Raw genomic sequence first — 21,486 nt, 5'->3', positions numbered from 1 at the left:
TGGATTGTATGTTCTATGATCATATAACAGCTGCCCCCGATATATGAGCCCCCCATCCATTTGTCGCTAATGAGAGGTTGATAAAAATAGAAGATGAAATGTTAATTCTCAGAGATTAAGCACAAAGTGAATCCATGTCGGCCCATTCTCGGGCGGATTTAATGACTATTCAGCAAGTCATTACTAACTAGAACAAGATGAACATTTTCCAGTTCATTAAAGAAATGTACTATGTATTTTTTTGCATTGTCCTCATGATTCGTTACAGGGAGTCTTAATTACAAGATAATGGATAATGGTTATTAAATGCAGAATGCTATAATGAAGCTCTATTCATTTGTGAGCTGCCGAGACAGAGAAGAGACCAACGGAAAATTACTGCCTTCAAAAGATTAACGGATCAAATTATTATTCAATTTGGAAAAATCTTTCTTAGACTTTGTGCTATGGAGAGCAGATTAAAAAAACTCCCATTTTAACTGCAGTTTGTTCATTCTCAGGCAATGCCTTAAAGGTATTAGTAGCTGCAATGCTTATTAGCTCAACACTGGCATTACCCTCTGCCATCCTAATCCCTTAATGCACCGAATAATCCTCTAAGTGCCTTCCATTCTGCCCCAGCCCCTAATTACCCTACCCACTGGGGCACCTTCCCTCATATTACAATTACCCTACCCACTGGGGCACCTTCTCTCATATTACAATTACCCTACACACTGGGGCACCTTCCCTCATATTACCCTTAGGCCTGTTACTCCAGAGATATTCTCAGGCCCAAGTAGCCACTTATTCACTGGCCTGAATACTCAGAGTAGGATATCGTATAAGCCATAGAAACATGGCTATGGAAATATCAGTATACCCCAAACAAGAGCCATAAATATTCAGTAACTTATACCCTTATAAATGTTTTTTTAGTGATGTCACCAGTAATAATTGGTGCTTAGTGATGTCACTCCTGTCACCTGACTCCCTAAAACGTGTGTAGTATAATAATATATCCCCCTGTTGAAAAATGAGGACATTAGAAGTCACATCAAAGTACCATAACCTGTATTAAAGCCCTCGGGCCTCATTCCTGTATATGGTCATGGGACTTCTCGCTGACTTATAATATCCTTATATTTTACAACAGGAGGTACATTATTCATTATATAAATCCTTATATAAATGTAGGACCTGTAGAAATGTTGTGACATAGACACCCATATATACAGGACTGAGGAGTATAACTGTATATCCACTCATATAGGGGACTGGTGGAATATTATAATATTCACACACACATAAAATATATATATATACATTTCAAGTACACAGAAGCCCAAACAGCCCCATTGAGGCCCAATAAATAGTGAGTGTCTATATCATCTCACATCCCCCCAATAAATAGTGTCTGTCTATATCATCTTACATCCCCCCAATAAATAGTGACTGTCTATATCATCTTACATCCCCCAATAAATAGTGAGTGTCTATATCATCTTACATCCCCCCAATAAATAGTAACTGTCTATATCATCTTACATCCCCCCAATAAATAGTGACTGTCTATATCATCTTACATCCCCCCAATAAATAGTGAGTGTCTATATCATCTTACATCCCCCAATAAATAGTGAGTGTCTATATCATCTTACATCCCCCCAATAAATAGTGACTGTCTATATCATCTTATATCCCCCCAATAAATAGTGAGTGTCTATATCATCTTACATCCCCCCAATAAATAGTGACTGTCTATATCATCTTACATCCCCCAATAAATAGTGACTGTCTATATCATCTTACATCCCCCAATAAATAGTGACTGTCTATATCATCTTACATCCCCCCAATAAATAGTGACTGTCTATATCATCTTACATCCCCCAATAAATAGTGAGTGTCTATATCATCTTACATCCCCCAATAAATAGTGACTGTCTATATCATCTTACATCCCCCAATAAATAGTGACTGTCTATATCATCTTACATCCCCCCAATAAATAGTGAGTGTCTATATCATCTTACATCCCCCAATAAATAGTGACTGTCTATATCATCTTACATCCCCCCAATAAATAGTGACTGTCTATATCATCTTACATCCCCCAATAAATAGTGACTGTCTATATCATCTTACATCCCCCCAATAAATAGTGACTGTCTATATCATCTCACATCCCCCCAATAAATAGTGACTGTCTATATCATCTTACATCCCCCAATAAATAGTGAGTGTCTATATCATCTTACAGCAGCATGATACACACACTCATTATATACTATAAGGCATGGAAAACCTGTTATCCAGAAAGCTCTGAATTGCGGGAAGACCGTCTCCCATAACCTCCATTTTAATAAAATAATTCACATTTTGAAAAATGATTTCCGTTTTCTCTGTAACAATAAAACCGTACCTTGTTCTTGTTCCAAACTAAGCTAAATTAATATTTATTGGATTTTTCAATGATTTTCTAGTGGATTTAATGTAGGGAGATATATATATATATATGTATAGATGTCTGGGAGATATAATGGTAGGGGCAGTTATACATACTATTCATACAATTCCAGATCCCACAGAACAACCCCATGGAGAATAGAAAAGGGTCTGATTATGTACAATACAGACTGGTCCATGTAAGTGATACTCGGTGGGTCTCGGTGAGGAAGTTGAGTTGAACAAGTGGTTAATCTTCTCGCATTTGTTTCCTGAAGAATGGGAGCCCCTAGCAGCACATTATATGGAAAGAGCTAGCGTACATCATTGTCCTAATTGAGTATATTGAGTATATAATATAACATATCTATAGCCCAGGTACAAGAGCACCACCTAGTGGCAATAAGAGAGTACAGCAGCAAAGCCCCTGCCTGAGAAACACCATTTATTTACTCATTAGAATTATATGCCCGGCACCCCCAGCAGCTGCCCACCAGGGGCATTTATCATGTTTAATCAGTGCAGTGTGTATTCTTCTGTATTATTTATTAACAGAAACATAGACTTCCATTCTCTCCTTTCTGTAAGAGGGGCCAACTGGCAGCTACTGGGCCATGGATCATCATCATCATCATTTATTTATATAGCGCTGTCGAGATACGCAGTGCTTTACTGCAGTTATAGCAAACAGGGAATAAATGGTGGATAACAAACAAGGATTACAGAGTACAATAGGGTTAGAAGGACCAAGGTTAGAAGGACCAGGAGGAGACAGCAGACAGAATTAGAAAGATCAGGAGTAGACAAGTAGAGTTGAGAGTCATCAGCATAAAGGTGATACTGAAGTCCAAATGACTGAATGAGTTTTTCTAGTGAAGTTGTATAGAGCGAGAACAGCAGGGGGCCAAGAACAGAGCCTTGAGGAACTCCAACAGAGAGTGGGAAAGTAGTAGAAGTAGAGTTAGAGAAGGAAACTTTAAAGGAACGGTCAGACAGATAAGATGTAAACCATGAAAGAGCAGTGAATGCCAGATGAGTGTAGAATGTCAAGGAGGAGTGTGTGGTCAACTGTGTCAAAGGCTGCAGAGAGATCTAGAAGGATTAGAATGGAATAATGACCTTTAGACTTTGCCAGTAGAAGATCATTGGTTACTTTGGTGAGGGCAGTTTCAGTTGAGTGTGTTGGGTGGAAGCCAGATTGCAGGGGGTCAAGAAGGGAGTTGTGAGTGAGATGCTGGATCAGGCGTTTGTAAACAAGCCTTTCTAGTAATTTGGATGCGAATGGAAGAAAGGAAACCGGACGATAGTTATTGGGAGAGCTGGGATCAAGGGAAGGTTTTTTGAGGATGGGAGTGATTTGTATAAGGATGGAAAAGTACCAGTAGAGAGTGAAAGATTAAATAGGTGGGTAAGTGCAGGAGAGAGTGTACTGGGTTGTAACCAGGTCCGGACTGAGAATTAAAATAGGCCCTGGCATTTCAGGTACATAGAGGCCCAAACAGCCCCCTAAATAAGGCCTTTCTATTGAACCTTATAGCTGCCCCTCTGGCATTTGCCAGAACCCACAGTTTGCCAGTCCAGCCCTGGTTGTAACCATGGGGTATATTTATCAAAGACTGAAGTTAGAGATCTCCACAGTCCACAGAGAGAAATACCGCCACTCTCCATTAATTTCTATGGGATTTTTAAAAATGTATTTATCAAAGGATGCTGGTGAAAGTTCACCATTTGATAAATACGCCTTTAAAAATCTCATAGAAATGAATGGAGAGAGGCAGCATTTCACTTCTGGGACTGTGGAGATCTCTAACTTCACTCTTTGGTAAATATACCCCTAAGAGTGTATGGTAGTTATTAAAATAAATGAGTAGTCACTAGGGTTCTGGGCAGTCAGTAGAGGAACCAAAAAGGGGCATTGGGTTACCACAAGGAGCACTTTCCGCTTTAATTCTCTTATTGTAGTATCATTTTTCTAGTTCATATAAACAAGCTGCTGTTTATATTTAACCTGTGCCATATATTCTTTTTTCAATTCCCACCATTGCTTGAATGGCTGCCCCCATGGCTACACAGCAGCTTGTTTGTATCAACTATAGTAGTACTTATCTGTTATCTACTGTGTATCCTGTGCTTGAATGGCTGGCTGCCCCCATGGCTACACAGCAGCTTGTTTGTATAAACTATAGTAGTACTTATCTGTTATCTACTGTGTATCCTGTGCTTGAATGGCTGCCCCCATGGCTACACAGCAGCTTGTTTATATAAACTATAGTAGTACTTATCTGTTATCTACTGTGTATCCTGGGCTTGAATGGCTGCCCCATGGCTACACAGCAGCTTGTTTATATAAACTATAGTAGTACTTATCTGTTATCTACTGTGTATCCTGGGCTTGAATGGCTGCCCCCATGGCTACACAGCAGCTTGTTTATATAAACTATAGTAGTACTTATCTGTTATCTACTGTGTATCCTGTGCTTGAATGGCTGCCCCCATGGCTACACAGCAGCTTGTTTGTATAAACTATAGTAGTACTTATCTGTTATCTACTGTGTATCCTGTGCTTGAATGCTGCCCCCATGGCTACACAGCAGCTTGTTTATATAAACTATAGTAGTACTTATCTGTTATCTTCTGTGTATCCTGTGCTTGAATGGCTGCCCCCATGGCTACACAGCAGCTTGTTTGTATAAACTATAGTAGTACTTATCTGTTATCTACTGTGTATCCTGTGCTTGAATGGCTGCCCCCATGGCTACACAGCAGCTTGTTTGTATCAACTATAGTAGTACTTATCTGTTATCTACTGTGTGTCCTGTGCTTGAATGGCTGCCCCCATGGCTACACAGCAGCTTGTTTATATAAACTATAGTAGTACTTATCTGTTATCTACTGTGTATCCTGGGCTTGAATGGCTGCCCCCATGGCTACACAGCAGCTTGTTTATATAAACTATAGTAGTACTTATCTGTTATCTACTGTGTATCCTGTGCTTGAATGGCTGCCCCCATGGCTACACAGCAGCTTGTTTGTATAAACTATAGTAGTACTTATCTGTTATCTACTGTGTATCCTGTGCTTGAATGCTGCCCCCATGGCTACACAGCAGCTTGTTTATATAAACTATAGTAGTACTTATCTGTTATCTTCTGTGTATCCTGTGCTTGAATGGCTGCCCCCATGGCTACACAGCAGCTTGTTTGTATAAACTATAGTAGTACTTATCTGTTATCTACTGTGTATCCTGTGCTTGAATGGCTGCCCCCATGGCTACACAGCAGCTTGTTTGTATCAACTATAGTAGTACTTATCTGTTATCTACTGTGTGTCCTGTGCTTGAATGGCTGCCCCCATGGCTACACAGCAGCTTTTTTATATCAACTATAGTAGTACTTATCTGTCATCTACTGTGTATCCTGTGCTTGAATGGCTGCCCCCATGGCTACACAGCAGCTTGTTTTTATCAACTATAGTAGTACTTATCTGTTATCTACTGTGTGTCCTGTGCTTGAATGGCTGCTCCCATGGCTACACAGCAGCTTTTTTATATCAACTATAGTAGTACTTATCTGTCATCTACTCTATATCCTGTGCTTGAATGGCTGCCCCCATGGCTACACAGCAGCTTGTTTATATAAACTATAGTAGTGCTTATCTGTCATCTACTGTGTATCCTGTGCTTGAATGGCTGCCCCCATGGCTACACAGCAGCTTGTTTGTATCAACTATAGTAGTGTTTCTGAAGTAAACACATCAGTTTTACCAGTGCAGGGAAACACTACATGATACGTATGTTTATTACTTTAAAACAATTTAATATTTTGGTGTGGGCAGTAAGTCAGTGACTCATGAGGTGGGTGGGACTTACACACACTGATTGTAGTTTACAGGGATGGGATGGAGATAGAGAGGGAGGAAGTTGTGCAACACTAGAGGTTTCCTTACAAAGCAGCAATGAGATCAAACTGTAGAAGTGTCAGGAAATCTGCAAATTCCACTCAGAATGAATGATGTGAGGACACTTACCTGCCAATCCTTTTTTACTGTTCGGCGTGTCTGTATTTGTTGTGCTTGTCGCAGCACCGCCGGCTGGTTCACCTGCGCTTTGGAGATCTGTTCTAGATCTGACACCAGAAAGAGTCTTTATTGGAGGGCTGATAAGTTAAATGGTAAAACTGAGCCTGGAACGGAGTAACATCAGGGACAAAGTGAGTCTGATCATATGGGCAGATAGGCTTTACTGTTGGCTCTGTGGGCACCAAACGCCACTTGCACTTTATTAGTTAAATGACCAACACTGTGGAATGTTCCAGAAGGTTTATCAGTTCTACTGCAGTTCATCCCTTCTGATGGTGCTGATGAAAAACAACACCAGCTTCACCCACATTTATTGGCCTGTACAGAGCACGAATATACACACTCACACTTACACACTCACTCACTTACACACTCAAACTCTCACACTCACTCACACTTACACACTCACTCACTTACACACTCACACTTACACACTCATTCACACTCACTCTTACACACTCTCACACTCACTCACACTTACACACTCTCACACTTACACACTCAAACTCTCACACTCACTCACACTTACACACTCACTCAGTCACTCACACATAAATGTAGACCATGGGAAGCATGAATTCTTTGAATATGGGGACAAGCTTCCCACTTCCCACTTTCCACGGTGGGTCCGGGTGCTCAGGCCCCAGACCTTCAGCAGAGGGGAGCAACACCCAAAACTTGAATAACGGGCAGGCACCACTCCGGAACACCAAACTCAGTAGAATCCAGGAGCTCAAATTTTTAAATAGTACAAAAAGTCTTTATTTTACATTATGTATCAAAGATAAAAGCCTGACACATTTCGTGCCCCCCAAGGACACTTAATCATAGGCACGATGAGTTTGGTGTTCTGGAGTGGTGCCTGCCCTTTATTCAAGTTTTGTCACTCACTCACACTCACTCTCACAGTGCAAGTAGAGGCAATTAAAGGTCAAGTAGAAAGAGAAAATGTTTAGTTACAAACTGTTCTATCTGTGGCTCTAAAGTCCAGTGCCAACATTCCTGTCTAAAAACTCTCCCAATACACAGCAGCCTCCAGGGGCAAAGGGCAAGAAAAATATGTGGGAAGGTAAATGGAGGAAAATGGTTTTGAGTGTCCATCATTTACTGGCTCCTCCCCCCCTTTAAAGCTACAGTGTCCAACTGTCACTCAGTATAAGGAAATAAGAGCAGAAGTGTGAGAGTGCAAGACAAAGGGGAGAGATATTAGACAGGAATAGTTGACAGATGAATGTTGCCGGGGTAAAGTGATTCTCTTACTCAGATCTGTCCCCGGGTTTGTGCCTGACATGATCCGATCTCAGTGACTTTCCTTCTGCAGCTCCAAGTCCTGCCACTCCCCCTCACTTCCACCTTCTGCTCAGCCAATCAGGTGAGAGTAGGAAGAGACCAGCTGTACAGGAGGGGGAGATCTCAGGTGTGACCTTAGAGGGAGGAGCCAGTGAGTCTTTGAGGGGTCGCTTTTATTGTCATTATTATTATTAAACAGTCCAAAAATAAAAGTTTGAATCCCGGAGCTGTGGTGTTCAAAATTGCTGTATCCCTCAAAAACCAACATTTATCGATGGGGAGATAACAGAAAGTTTTATATAGTGTAGAATTTATAAAATAAAATTCGTATCTCACGCTTATGATTGATTATTTATAACTTTACAACAACAGTGCATTTGTTCAGCACTTTTTACTTTCTCTGTAAGAAGTTATTTAACAAAACAATCCGTGATTGAATATAACACACCCACCAATCACATTATCTCTATGAGCATAAGGTGCTGTGTGCAGCGATTCCCACAGTGTGAGTGCGTAACTAGGGAGGTGATGGTATAGCAACCGACCTGTTGAGTCCTAGTGCCCCCGGTGGTATATTATAGTCACTAGACGTGAGACAAGGAAGGCGTTGGTTACAATCTATTTCTTCCGGGTCTGAGGCTTCTTCTTTATCCGCTTAATGTGGAGAGAGAAATGGACGTGTGCGGAGGCATTTTTCACAAGTTTAATAAATAATTCAAATCCCACTCACAAACATCCCTTGTCAAACCGCATTGAAAAAAAATTGTCCTGTTCATTCCGTGTTGCGTTTTTGGTTCCTCTGCGTCCCTTAGAGTCCAATGCTTCTGCAAATTCAGAGCGACGGCGTACTCGCTGACGCGTTTCGAGTGATAACGTCCCCTCCTGCTCGTCACTTATTTATCCTCCACAATCGTTTCGCATGTCTTCTAACAACTTTGTTAGTGTGTTTGAACGTTATCTCCCCCTCAATAAACGTTGGTTTGTGAGGGAACCAGCAATTCATATGTGAAGAGTGATGATTATTATTATTATTATTATTATACTCTTTTAGGGTTGCCATCGGTTAGACTATACATTAGGCAAATGTTACAGTAAATGTCTGCTCACTCGCCCTGGGTCAGAAGTGTCAGTTTGTCCACAAATCCCTTATTGCCGGGGACTGGGAGGCACAGGGGAGTGGAGGCCTCGCAGCCAATGAGAGGACAATTTGGATGAATAGAACGTTCAGCTTTTTCACCTGGCATAACTTTCACACTGGCTATGGCCACAAGAGGATGCTGGGACTTGTAGTCTAGAAGCTGTCTGACTACAATACGCACAACTTTGCTCATCTTTTGTATCAGAGTGCAGCAATCTGACACCCCCTTATACTCTCCCTACACCCCACAAAGGCGCCCGGATCTTGTACCCCGTGTCAGACAGATTCAGGGGCCACTCTCTCACCTCAACCTCCTTATTCTCCTGGTCTCTTTTCTCTACATTGTCATCTATCCCCCCCCCCCATACACAAACAGGGAATGGGCCACAAGTTTGGGAGCAGGAGGGCCCACTGACACCACTAGGAGTTTTGGGTCTCTGTTGCACCTTTATTGCTATTCCATAAATACACCCACATGCAGCAGTCTTTGCATATTCAGCCTTTTTTCTAAACAGTAGATCTGCTTTTTTTGGGCCATAACACAACAAACAGGTAAATACCTACAGTGATGCTCCTACAGGGGCCGATACTTACAGGTGATTCCCCTCAGCTGCCCATTAGGCCACACAGGCGGTGGGAATTTAAAGGGATACTACACAAGACATGCACTATAAGCGACACGCTGAATGTACACAGACTTTATTCATATAACTGAAAATACAGTGTGCACTGCAGAGAAGCGACTTGTAACGTCAGACACAGACCTACAAGACCAACAGAAACATACAAACTCCCGGTTCTTGAAACAAAAAAATTTAAAAAAAAAAAAAAAAAAAAGGAAACCTGCTCCCTCCCCAAATGATTGGTACAAGAGAGAGAGAAGGGTTTCCCTTGGGTAAGTGAGGGAGGGGAGAGAAGGGCTGAGACACACACACATGATGCAGTAAGAGGATTGTGCAAAAACCTCAAAAGAAATTCTGTTCTCCTTCAGCCTCAGATAATGTTCCATCACAGATTACAGCCAGTCTGCTCCAGCTCAGAATCTCAAAAGAAACTGCCCTTTCTTGCCCCATGTAGAGGCAATCTCTGGAGTCGTCCTTTTCTTGACATTTGCTTCATCTAAACGCCTGCTCTTCACAATTCAGTACAAGACCCAAGGATTCAAGCCTTGATCTCAGGGCTGGTGTTGTACAGCACATCCGAATTCTCCGACACCAGCTCCTCTGCCAAAACAAACACAAGTGAGTCTGAGATTTATTCTCTCCTCCAATTTCACTCGGCACAGGTGCCACCCACATTCTACACAATAATGAACATTGACTTGAAGAGCCAAACACTACATGCAGCCGCTCCTGTACCTGGAAGAACACACTTCCACAGGCCATACGTCTTCCCAACAGCCGTCTGCCAAAGCCTTAATGTGCCATCCTCAGAGCCACTGGCATACAACTCACCATCAGGGCTGAAACGCACACAGTGAATTGGCCCAAAGTGCCCCTTGTACGATTCTGCAGAAGACACACATATTAATGAGAAATACATCTGCAGAATAGAGTATTAGTCACCCTCCTGCCCACATGCCATTGGCCAGCCACAAGGTACACTGCCATGGGTTAGCCCTCCTTAACCCACTTCCTATTATTATACATAACCATATACAAATATACAGAGAAGGAATGTTCTGGGCACACAATAAGCTATACCCTCATACTGTACTGTCTAAGGGAATCAATATGGCACCTCCTCCCATATGTATAAATACAAATATACAGAGAAGGAATGTTCTGGGCACACAATAAGCTATACCCTCATACTGTACTGTCTAAGGGAATCAATATGGCACCTCCTCCCATATGTATAAATACAAATATACAGAGAAGGGATGTTCTGGGCACACAATAAGCTATACCCTCATACTGTACTGTCTAAGGGAATCAATATGGCACCTCCTCCTCCCATATGTATAAATACAAATATACAGAGAAGGAATGTTCTGGGCACACAATAAGCTATACCCTCATACTGTACTGTCTAAGGGAATCAATATGGCACCTCCTCCTCCCATATGTATAAATACAAATATACAGAGAAGGAATGTTCTGGGCACACAATAAGCTATACCCTCATACTGTACTGTCTAAGGGAATCAATATGGCACCTCCTCCTCCTATATGTATAAATACAAATATACAGAGAAGGAATGTTCTGGGCACACAATAAGCTATACCCTCATACTGTACTGTCTAAGGGAATCAATATGGCACCTCCTCCTCCCATATGTATAAATACAAATATACAGAGAAGGAATGTTCTGGGCACACAATAAGCTATACCCTCATACTGTACTGTCTAAGGGAATCAATATGGCGCCTCCCTCCTCCCATATGTATAAATACAAATATACAGAGAAGGAATGTTCTGGGCACACAATAAGCTATACCCTCATACTGTACTGTCTAAGGGAATCAATATGGCACCTCCTCCTCCCATATGTATAAATACAAATATACAGAGAAGGAATGTTCTGGGCACACAATAAGCTATACCCTCATACTGTACTGTCTAAGGGAATCAATATGGCACCTCCTCCTCCCATATGTATAAATACAAATATACAGAGAAGGAATGTTCTGGGCACACAATAAGCTATACCCTCATACTGTACTGTCTAAGGGAATCAATATGGCACCTCCTCCTCCTATATGTATAAATACAAATATACAGAGAAGGAATGTTCTGGGCACACAATAAGCTATACCCTCATACTGTACTGTCTAAGGGAATCAATATGGCACCTCCTCCTCCCATATGTATAAATACAAATATACAGAGAAGGAATGTTCTGGGCACACAATAAGCTATACCCTCATACTGTACTGTCTAAGGGAATCAATATGGCACCTCCTCCCATATGTATAAATACAAATATACAGAGAAGGAATGTTCTGGGCACACAATAAGCTATACCCTCATACTGTACTGTCTAAGGGAATCAATATGGCACCTCCCTCCTGCCATATGTATAAATACAAATATACAGAGAAGGAATGTTCTGGGCACACAATAAGCTATACCCTCATACTGTACTGTCTAAGGGAATCAATATGGCACCTCCTCCCATATGTATAAATACAAATATACAGAGAAGGAATGTTCTGGGCACACAATAAGCTATACCCTCATACTGTACTGTCTAAGGGAATCAATATGGCACCTCCTCCTCCCATATGTATAAATACAAATATACAGAGAAGGAATGTTCTGGGCACACAATAAGCTATACCCTCATACTGTACTGTCTAAGGGAATCAATATGGCACCTCCTCCCATATGTATAAATACAAATATACAGAGAAGGAATGTTCTGGGCACACAATAAGCTATACCCTCATACTGTACTGTCTAAGGGAATCAATATGGCACCTCCTCCCATATGTATAAATACAAATATACAGAGAAGGAATGTTCTGGGCACACAATAAGCTATACCCTCATACTGTACTGTCTAAGGGAAACAATATGGCACCTCCTCCTCCCATATGTATAAATACAAATATACAGAGAAGGAATGTTCTGGGCACACAATAAGCTATACCCTCATACTGTACTGTCTAAGGCAGGGGTCCCCAACCTTTTTTTACCCGGGAGCCACATTCAAATGTAAAAAGAGTTGGAGAGCAACACAAGCATAAAATAGTCCCTTGGGTGCCAAAATAAGGGCTGTGATTGGCTATTTGGTTGCCCCTATGTGGACTGGCAGCCTACAAGAGGCTCTACTTGGTACTATACTTAGTTTTTATGCAATTAAAACTTGCTTCCAAGCCTGGAATTCAAAAATAAGCATCTGCTCTGAGGACCCAGAGAGCAACATCCAAGGGGTTGGAGAGCAACATGTTGCTCACGAGCTACTGGTTGGGGATCACTGGTCTAAGGGAATCAATATGGCACCTCCTCCTCCCATATGTATAAATACAAATATACAGAGAAGGAATGTTCTGGGCACACAATAAGCTATACCCTCATACTGTACTGTCTAAGGGAATCAATATGGCACCTCCCTCTTCCCATATGTATAAATACAAATATACAGAGAAGGAATGTTCTGGGCACACAGTAAGCTATACCCTCATACTGTACTGTCTAAGGGAATCAATATGGCACCTCCTCCTCCCATATGTATAAATACAAATATACAGAGAAGGAATGTTCTGGGCACACAATAAGCTATACCCTCATACTGTACTGTCTAAGGGAATCAATATGGCACCTCCTCCCATATGTATAAATACAAATATACAGAGAAGGAATGTTCTGGGCACACAATAAGCTATACCCTCATACTGTACTGTCTAAGGGAATCAATATGGCACCTCCTCCTCCCATATGTATAAATACAAATATACAGAGAAGGAATGTTCTGGGCACACAGTAAGCTATACCCTCATGCTCTGAAGGAAATTGGAAGGATAATCTAACAGCTCTCATACAGTGTGAAAAGTAAAGTTCCTGAAACATTTCAGGCTGCTCAAGAGAAAGTTCCCCACAAAATCGCTAAAGCCCATTGTTTCTTTAACAGAAGATGACACATATTGAAACCCACCAAGTTCTTCTCCAGTTGTGAAGTCATATTTATAGAGTTTAAAATCGTCCCCTCCTGCCACAATGCATTCCTTGTCTGGGTGCAGAGATGCAGAGTTGATGGAGGCCGGAGCTTCAAAAGACTTGATCAATTCAAGACTGAAAATAAAGGGCAATGAAAGTCCAAAATACAATCACCAACTTATACACCACAGGTTTGTTATATAAAGTACCAATGAGATATCGAAGCCATACGTATGAGGAGAAACCTAAACATGAGGTAAAACAATAAGATAATCAGATACAGGATAGGCTGGAACTAAACATGGGCAGGAATCTATACACAATGGGATACTTGGGTACAGTACTGGGTGAACCCTATAAACAGACATTAGATATGGGCAAGACCTGTACATAACGTGACATTGTACTGGAACTGGAAGTAAATAGGAGCAAATAAGGCCCTGAGGTGAAAAGCAAGATGAGAGTATTCAGTGACATGTGCATTAATACTGGCAGTTAGAGATTACCTTGAGGAGTCATAGAGTGCTATAGTTCTCCCATAGGTGATTAGCAGGGCCTCCCCTTCTGGAATATACTCCATGCTGCTCACAGACACCCCAAATTGCAGAGTCTTCACCTCAGTCATGCTCACACGGTCCCAGAGACTACAAAGAGGAGTAACAGAATTGGGAGTAGAACACAGGCTGATCTCATGGGGTTCCATTCTTGTTACAGTTATCAGCAAAGCACCACATCAATGTTACACCTCCGTTCCAATGAAAGAGGAGAGGGATGGTGGGATGGTAGAAGACATCAAGATTTAGGGTCCAGAAGCTGCTAGTCCAAAACTAACATTGCTATGTACTTAGCCTTAATCTGAAGCTGCAAAATCCTTAAAGGGATACTGTCATGGGAAAAAAATGTTTTTCAAAATGAATCCATTAATAGCGCTGCTCCAGCAGAATTCTGCACTGAAATCCATTTCTCAAAAGAGCAAACAGATTTTTTTATATTCAATTTTGAAATCTGACATGGGGCTAGACATTTTGTCAATTTCCCAGCTGCCCCTGGTCATGTGACTTGTGCCTGCACTTTAGGAGAGAAATGCTTTTTGGCAGGCTGCTGTTTTTCCTTTTCAATGTAACTGAAAGTGTCTCAGTGGGACCTGGATTTTACTATTGAGTGCTGTTCTTAGATCTACCAGGCAGCTGTTATCTTGTGTTAGGGAGCTGTTATCTGGTTACCTTCCCATTGTTCTGTTGTTTAGCTGCTGGGGGGAAAAGGGAGGGGGTGATATCACTCCAACTTGCAGTACAGCAGTAAAGAGTGATTGAAGTTTATCAGAGCACAAGTCACATGACTTGGGGCAGCTGGGAAATTGACAATATGTCTAGCCCCATGTCAGATTTCAAAATTGAATATAAAAAAATCTGTTTGCTCTTTTAAAAAATGGATTTCAGTGCAGAATTTTGCTGGAGTAGCACTATTAACTGATTCATTTTGAAAAAAATGTTTTTTCCCATGACAGTATCCCTTTAAGGAACGAAAACCTTTCCCTTCTCCAAAATACTAAGCTGCTCTGTAATTTGCGCATTTGATCTATACTCCACATTGATCATAAAGGGGATGTAATTGGCTGAATATAACAGAAACACTGCGGACTGAGCCAGACAGACAGGATCACGCTGCCATTATCATTCCAGCCAGTGTCCAATCAATAGGCACAGTGACCAATGGCGGCCAATGAGAAGCCGCTTCTTACCGTACAGTTCTATCATCAGAGGCAGAAAGGATCTGAGTGTTGTTATTGTACCACAGAGCCTTCTTGATGGCAGAAGTGTGACCGCTGATCTCCCACGGCTCTGCACAAGAAATTGGAGAACAGATTATTAACCCTACAAAGCACTCAGTCCACATGGGTGAATTTAGTCTTGGGGTAATACAGATCACAAGGCATGATTGCAAGCTCTCACAGGCAGGGTCCTTATTTCTCATTATCAGTCTGACAAACCATTTGTCTCCTCCACAATAAGAGCAGAAGGTGTTGGAGGCTTTATTTTGGTTCCTAGCTGGTCTGCCCCAGTCTGGGTACAACAGGATGAGAAATAACCTAAAGGGCCTGGGGGTGACCCATGAAAAAAACAACTTACCAGCCTCCGGTTTGTTCAAGTCATAAATGCGCAACACTTTATCTTGCCCCCCAGTCAGAAGATTATTGCTGTCCTGTAACAAAACCATCACCATAAATCAGTTTCATGAAACAGACTCTGCTGGGTAGCGGATCTTGTTAATGGGATATAAGCCTAGTCTTATATACAAATGCCCCCCCCCCCCCCAAGTGTAAAAAAAGGCTCTATGCTTGTCCAGGTGCAGTAACCCATAGCGACCAAGAGGCGACCAGTAAATTCTACCTGCTTATTGGTTGTTAGAAAAAGTTTATTCGTGTGCTCAACCAACATTATTCCAACCATAAAAAAGCCAACCATGTTATGTATCAGTAGTGCAGAGCAAATTGCTGCCTAGTCCTGGAATCAGCCAATGAGAGCATGGGACATCTGGCAGTGACTCACAGCATCCGTGTGTTGGTTACAGCTGCATAAAAATGTTAGGTTGAGGAAATCTCTACTAAACTGTTAGAATAAGTGAATATGAAACATCTACTGCAGTGCATGTAGTAGTAGTAGTAATAATAATAATAATAGATATGACCAATTAGGTGTTTCTGTTAAAACAAACCAAATTTACCCACAAATTCTGATACTGCTATTGAGGCCAATGAAGGTTTAACCAGCGGCCCAGGAGGGGAGGTTTCAAAGGAAAATATTTTTCCCCCTTTATCAACATCAGAGCAATAATTAGGGTTTGTGCTAAACATAATTAAGTCTAATTAAGCAAAATGTAAGAAATAAGTATGGTTTTGTTATTTCTTGTACTAAACAGGGCAATCTGAAATTGATATCGAGCAGTCCAACGAGAAGCCTCTGTATAACAGTCTGATTTGTTTTCATTGCGCTCACATAAACAGGAAGTTGATTATAGACTTTCAAATTATGACCAGTTAGTGGAGGAAAAAACAAAAACTGTTAATATTGTTTAATTAAGGCAAGAGGCAAAAGGTATGTTCAGCATAAGCCCTATTTAGGAGGATGAAAAAGGGACTATACTGCCCCTTTAACTGGATTCTTTGAACGGGATTCAAGAGCATAAAGGCAAACTTAACCCTGCTTATAAACAGGGTATATGTTCCCCTAGTTGGCACTAAAAAATGAATATTTTCCTGTTAACCATGAGTTAATAGGGATTCTTAATGGCATATCTAACTCACATATCCCATATAATAAATCCCCACTTGTTACCTCTGTGAAATCCACACTTTTCACAATGTGCTTGTGAGCCAGAGATAGGAGCTCGTCCCCAGTCACAGCATCCCACACTTTCCTGAAAGAGAAACAACCAGGGATTTAATGGCAACAATAGGAGTCAGGCATCTATTCCACTGCAGGGGGGCAGCACAAAGGAACTTTGCTGAGGGGAAATCTCCTCTCTCAGGGCTGGGACACACTGGGCGATTTGGGGAGATTTAGTCGCCTGGCGACTAATCGCCGCGACTTTTCTCCCCGAATGCCTCCCCTCGCTCTGCGCCTGGCTAAAATGAAAAATCGCCTGCGCTAATCACACGCGGCGATTCGTTTTCCGAAGTCGCCCGAAGTTTCCTCGTGAGGCAACTTCGGAAAACGAATCGCCGCGTGTGATTAGCGCAGGCGATTTTTCATTTTAGCCAGGCGCAGAGCGAGGGGAGGCATTCGGGGGGAAAAGTCGCGGCGATTAGTCGCCAGGCGACTAAATCTCCCCAAATCGCCCAGTGTGTCCCAGCCCTAAAAGGAGACAAAACACCTGCAAATACCTTCTCACTGGGACTCTTAACTCTTCACTAGAAAAATGAACCTACGGCATAATTGCACGTTTCCTTCCAAAGCAGGGGGTGGAGCTTCCCACATGCAACAATGCTCCCCATGTGCCATCCCACAAATAAAAGGCAATCTGGCATTACATTGTATATAAATTGTGCTTAGTACAGGGAATACCTATGCTGCCATAGTTTTATGGGATCTCTCTGTACAGACTATGAGCAAACTTAGGGACTGTTCCTGCTGAATTGTGCTTAGTACAGGGAATACCTATGTACCATAGTTTTATGGGATCTCTCTGTACAGACTATGAGCAAACTTAGGGACTGTTCCTGCTGAATTGTGCTTAGTACAGGGAATATCTATGTACCATAGTTTTATGGGATCTCTCTGTACAGACTATGAGCAAACTTAGGGACTGTTCCTGCTGAATTGTGCTTAGTACAGGGAATATCTATGTACCATAGTTTTATGGGATCTCTCTGTACAGACTATGAGCAAACTTAGGGACTGTTCCTGCTGAATTGTGCTTAGTACAGGGAATACCTATGCTGTCATAGTTTTATGGGATCTCTCTGTACAGACTATGAGCAAACTTAGGGACTGTTCCTGCTGAATTGTGCTTAGTACAGGGAATACCTATGTACCATAGTTTTATGGGATCTCTCTGTACAGACTATGAGCAAACTTAGGGACTGTTCCTGCTGAATTGTGCTTAGTACAGGGAATACCTATGTACCATAGTTTTATGGGATCTCTCTGTACAGACTATGAGCAAACTTAGGGACTGTTCCTGCTGAATTGTGCTTAATACAGGGAATACCTATGTGCCATGGTTTTATGGGATCTCTCTGTACAGACTATGAGCAAACTTAGGGGCTGTTCCTGCTGAATTGTGCTTAGTACAGGGGATACCTATGTACCATAGTTTTATGGGATCTCTCTGTACAGACTATGAGCAAACTTAGGGACTGTTCCTGCTGAATTGTGCTTAGTACAGGGAATACCTATGTACCATAGTTTTATGGGATCTCTCTGTACAGACTATGAGCAAACTTAGGGACTGTTCCTGCTGAATTGTGCTTAGTACAGAGGAATACCTATGTACCATAGTTTTATGGGATCTCTCTGTACAGACTATGAGCAAACTGGTCGTTTCTGATGAATTTTCCATACTAGAAGTCTATTACTTACGCAGTAAAATCTGCAGCTGCTGTTGCGGCTTTTGTAGCATCGTTGTTTATTGTTGCTCCCCAAACGGCGCCTTTGTGTCCTAAAAATGTACCGATCCAGTCTCCTGTATCACCTTGTCGTAGCATTGGCTTCCCATCTGCAATATCACAGACATTAGTAGAACTATGGATAAAGACTCACTTCCCTGATGTTACATTTGCCCGTGCTCTCAATGGCTCCTGCAAACCACAGCCGTGTGAGGGGCAATTGGTGCAAATAACCAATAACTGTCTGGTTGGCATCTGGTACATATTTGAGCAATACACATAGATACAGATGCAGCAGCTCTAAACAACTATATGCCGTGACCTGGAAACAGCACAGGGATATAGAGGTGTGGCCTGTTTAGCTGTGTGTGTTGGTAAATAGGGCCCAATACAACAGAGCTGCCACCATAGCTGTACAACGGATTATGTCTGACGCTGCCATACTGCTTGTACTGGGGCTATTTCTATGTATTGGTGATAAATAAAGGGGTTATGTTTGGAGCACAAATGTCTCAGACACAGGGTTTGAGTGAGAAAGAAGAACATGTTTCATGGGGTGGTTAATGGTTGGCAGGAGCCTGATGTTCTCTGAGGAGCCTGAGCCCAACATTAAGGCAAATATGATGTGAGACAGACGGGGAACTCGAGGTGTTTAGTTAAAGGGCTAGAGGAGGAATAATAATAATAATAATAATATGAGCGCGTAGGGGCTGATGGGAAATACATTGTACCCCAGCAGGATGTGAGGCAATATTACCCTCGCAGGGGCTGATGGGAAGCGACTAAAGGCTTTGTGACTGTTGGGGCATTATTCTTATTATTATTGCAGATAACCATCAGGAGCCAATATTACCCTTGCAGGCGCTGATGAGGAAGTAGCCGTAGGGGGTGATGGGACTGAAGGCGAGATCCACCACAGGGCGAGTGTGGCCGGAGCAGGTCAGGGGAGTCTGTCGCATGGCCATGGTTCTCTCTTCTTTCTGTGCCGGGGAACAAATGGCTCCGCGCGTTTCCGGAAAAAGGAAGTGACACATTATCGCGTCACCCGGAAGTGTTTCTTCAGCACTGACCCGTGTCCATTCTGCCATCTTTACTAAGGGCCTCGTGTCATCACTGAGCTGTAATAACCCGGGACCCGAACGTTATAAACCCATGATACAAAGCTCAATCTCCACTGCTAATATTCCCAAATAAATGCTGCCCCAGTGTCAGTAACCAGTTCATTGTGGGCAAACTTACCAGAGCCCATTGCCCAAAGATTCCTGACTCATCATATGTCCCGGGGTCGGGGACCCTCAATAAATTATGTGCCAGTTCCCCAAGTGTCAGTTCCTGGGCAATCAATATTATGACAATTCCCTATGTGTCACTACCAGGGCAATATCTGTAATATTATGACTATTACCTGTGTCAGTTCCTGGGCAATATCTATAATATTATGACTATTCCATATGTGTCAGTTCCTGGGCAATATCTATAATATTATGACTATTCCATAATGTGTCACTACCAGGGCAATATCTATAATATTATGACTATTACCTGTGTCAGTTCCTGGGCAATATCTATAATATTATGACTATTCCCTATGTGTCAGTTCCTGGGCAATATCTATAATATTATGACTATTACCTGTGTCAGTTCCTGGGCAATATCTATAATATTATGACTATTACCTGTGTCAGTTCCTGGGCAATATCTATAATATTATGACTATTCCATAATGTGTCACTACCAGGGCAATATCTATAATATTATGACTATTACCTGTGTCAGTTCCTGGGCAATATCTGTAATATTATGCCTATTCCCTATGTGTCAGTTCCTGGGCAATATCTATAATATTATGACTATTACCTGTGTCAGTTCCTGGGCAATATCTATAATATTATGACTATTCCCTATGTGTCAGTACTTGGATAATATTCTCATTATGACTATACTCTCTGCGTCATTACCAGGTATTACTATGCCCATTGTAATGGTACCCTGGTGTCAAAACCAAGGCAAAGATGCCAACCTCCTGCAGATGAATGGGGTAGTATTTTGCCACACCCTCAATCTGGGCGATAAAGCTGCTGCTCTGCCAAGGTATTATACTTATACTAATGGCCCCTTCCCATCCACCAATAGATCCAAGTTCATAAGGTTGGCAATCTCCCACCACCTAGTAATGATGGTATCACAGTATTGCTAATTAGGTATTAACTCTTCCTGCCCTAAGGTTGGTTTCCCATTTTAGCTCTTCTGTGATCTCCCCATGATATACATTTTTGTGTTCGTTTAAAAAGGGCCATGCGGCTTGAAACGTTGTTGCGTTCGTTCAGATGATAAAGCCATGAAGTTCCAATAAAGGCTTTTTTAAACAAATCTTCAAGACTGGTGCTGTCTACAGTGATTTTGGGATATTGAAGCTGGTGGAAGTGGACACCAATTGACGTGCACCTGGTCGCTACATTTAAAAATCAAAGTGGTGAGTGCTGGCTGACTATTTGTATACATTTTTGTGTTCGTTTATACAGGGGACTTGGCTTCTTTTCTCTTGTTTTCGTGAAAAATAAGCCCCTCTCCCCACAGGTTATAGATCCCTGTGTTGGCATGATGTGATCCCTGATGGCGGGAGAGTATGTAACCCTAAACATTTTGTGAGACTCAAACAATAGTGGCATAGTTCTGCAGTCAACTTGCTCCTTTGTTCTATCTGATTCTGATACAGTCTGCATCTTGTGAGAGCTGAGCTTTCATGGAGTATAAAACCACAACAAACCATAACTACATCACTGTCAAAGACCCTACCAGTATGATCCCAACCTCTCATTAAGAGGTAGAAAGGCACTCATTGAGA

At 41.9% G+C, this 21,486-nt stretch overlaps 1 protein-coding gene across 3 annotated transcripts; it reads right to left on the bottom strand.

The window, feature by feature from the left end:
- Nucleotides 1-9,615: 9,615 nt before the first annotated feature.
- strap.L (serine/threonine kinase receptor associated protein L homeolog) lies at nucleotides 9,616-19,690 on the bottom strand. 3 transcript variants are annotated; one of them, XR_005966171.1, is made up of 10 exons: nucleotides 19,495-19,690; nucleotides 18,616-18,751; nucleotides 16,870-16,951; nucleotides 15,664-15,736; nucleotides 15,276-15,375; nucleotides 14,041-14,178; nucleotides 13,533-13,669; nucleotides 10,291-10,440; nucleotides 9,792-10,155; nucleotides 9,616-9,755 (listed from the first exon to the last, which is right to left on the bottom strand). XR_005966171.1 is itself a non-coding variant. In XM_018251095.2 (9 exons), the coding sequence occupies exons 1-9, from the start codon at nucleotides 19,673-19,675 to the stop codon at nucleotides 10,094-10,096; spliced, it is 1,059 nt and encodes a 352-aa protein (XP_018106584.1). In that variant the 5' UTR covers nucleotides 19,676-19,690; the 3' UTR covers nucleotides 9,616-10,093. The 3 variants fall into 3 exon arrangements, 2 of the variants coding, with proteins under 2 accessions (XP_018106584.1, XP_041441664.1); XM_018251095.2 differs by having other exon boundaries at nucleotides 9,616-10,155; XM_041585730.1 differs by lacking the exon at nucleotides 9,616-9,755 and having other exon boundaries at nucleotides 10,042-10,216; nucleotides 10,265-10,440.
- Between the last annotated feature and the right edge of the window lie 1,796 nt (nucleotides 19,691-21,486).

The sequence above is a fragment of the Xenopus laevis genome, chromosome 3L, assembly GCF_017654675.1.
Source record: "Xenopus laevis strain J_2021 chromosome 3L, Xenopus_laevis_v10.1, whole genome shotgun sequence".
Taxonomy (NCBI): Eukaryota; Metazoa; Chordata; class Amphibia; order Anura; family Pipidae; genus Xenopus; species Xenopus laevis.
This window is presented reverse-complemented; position numbering and strand designations above follow the sequence as displayed.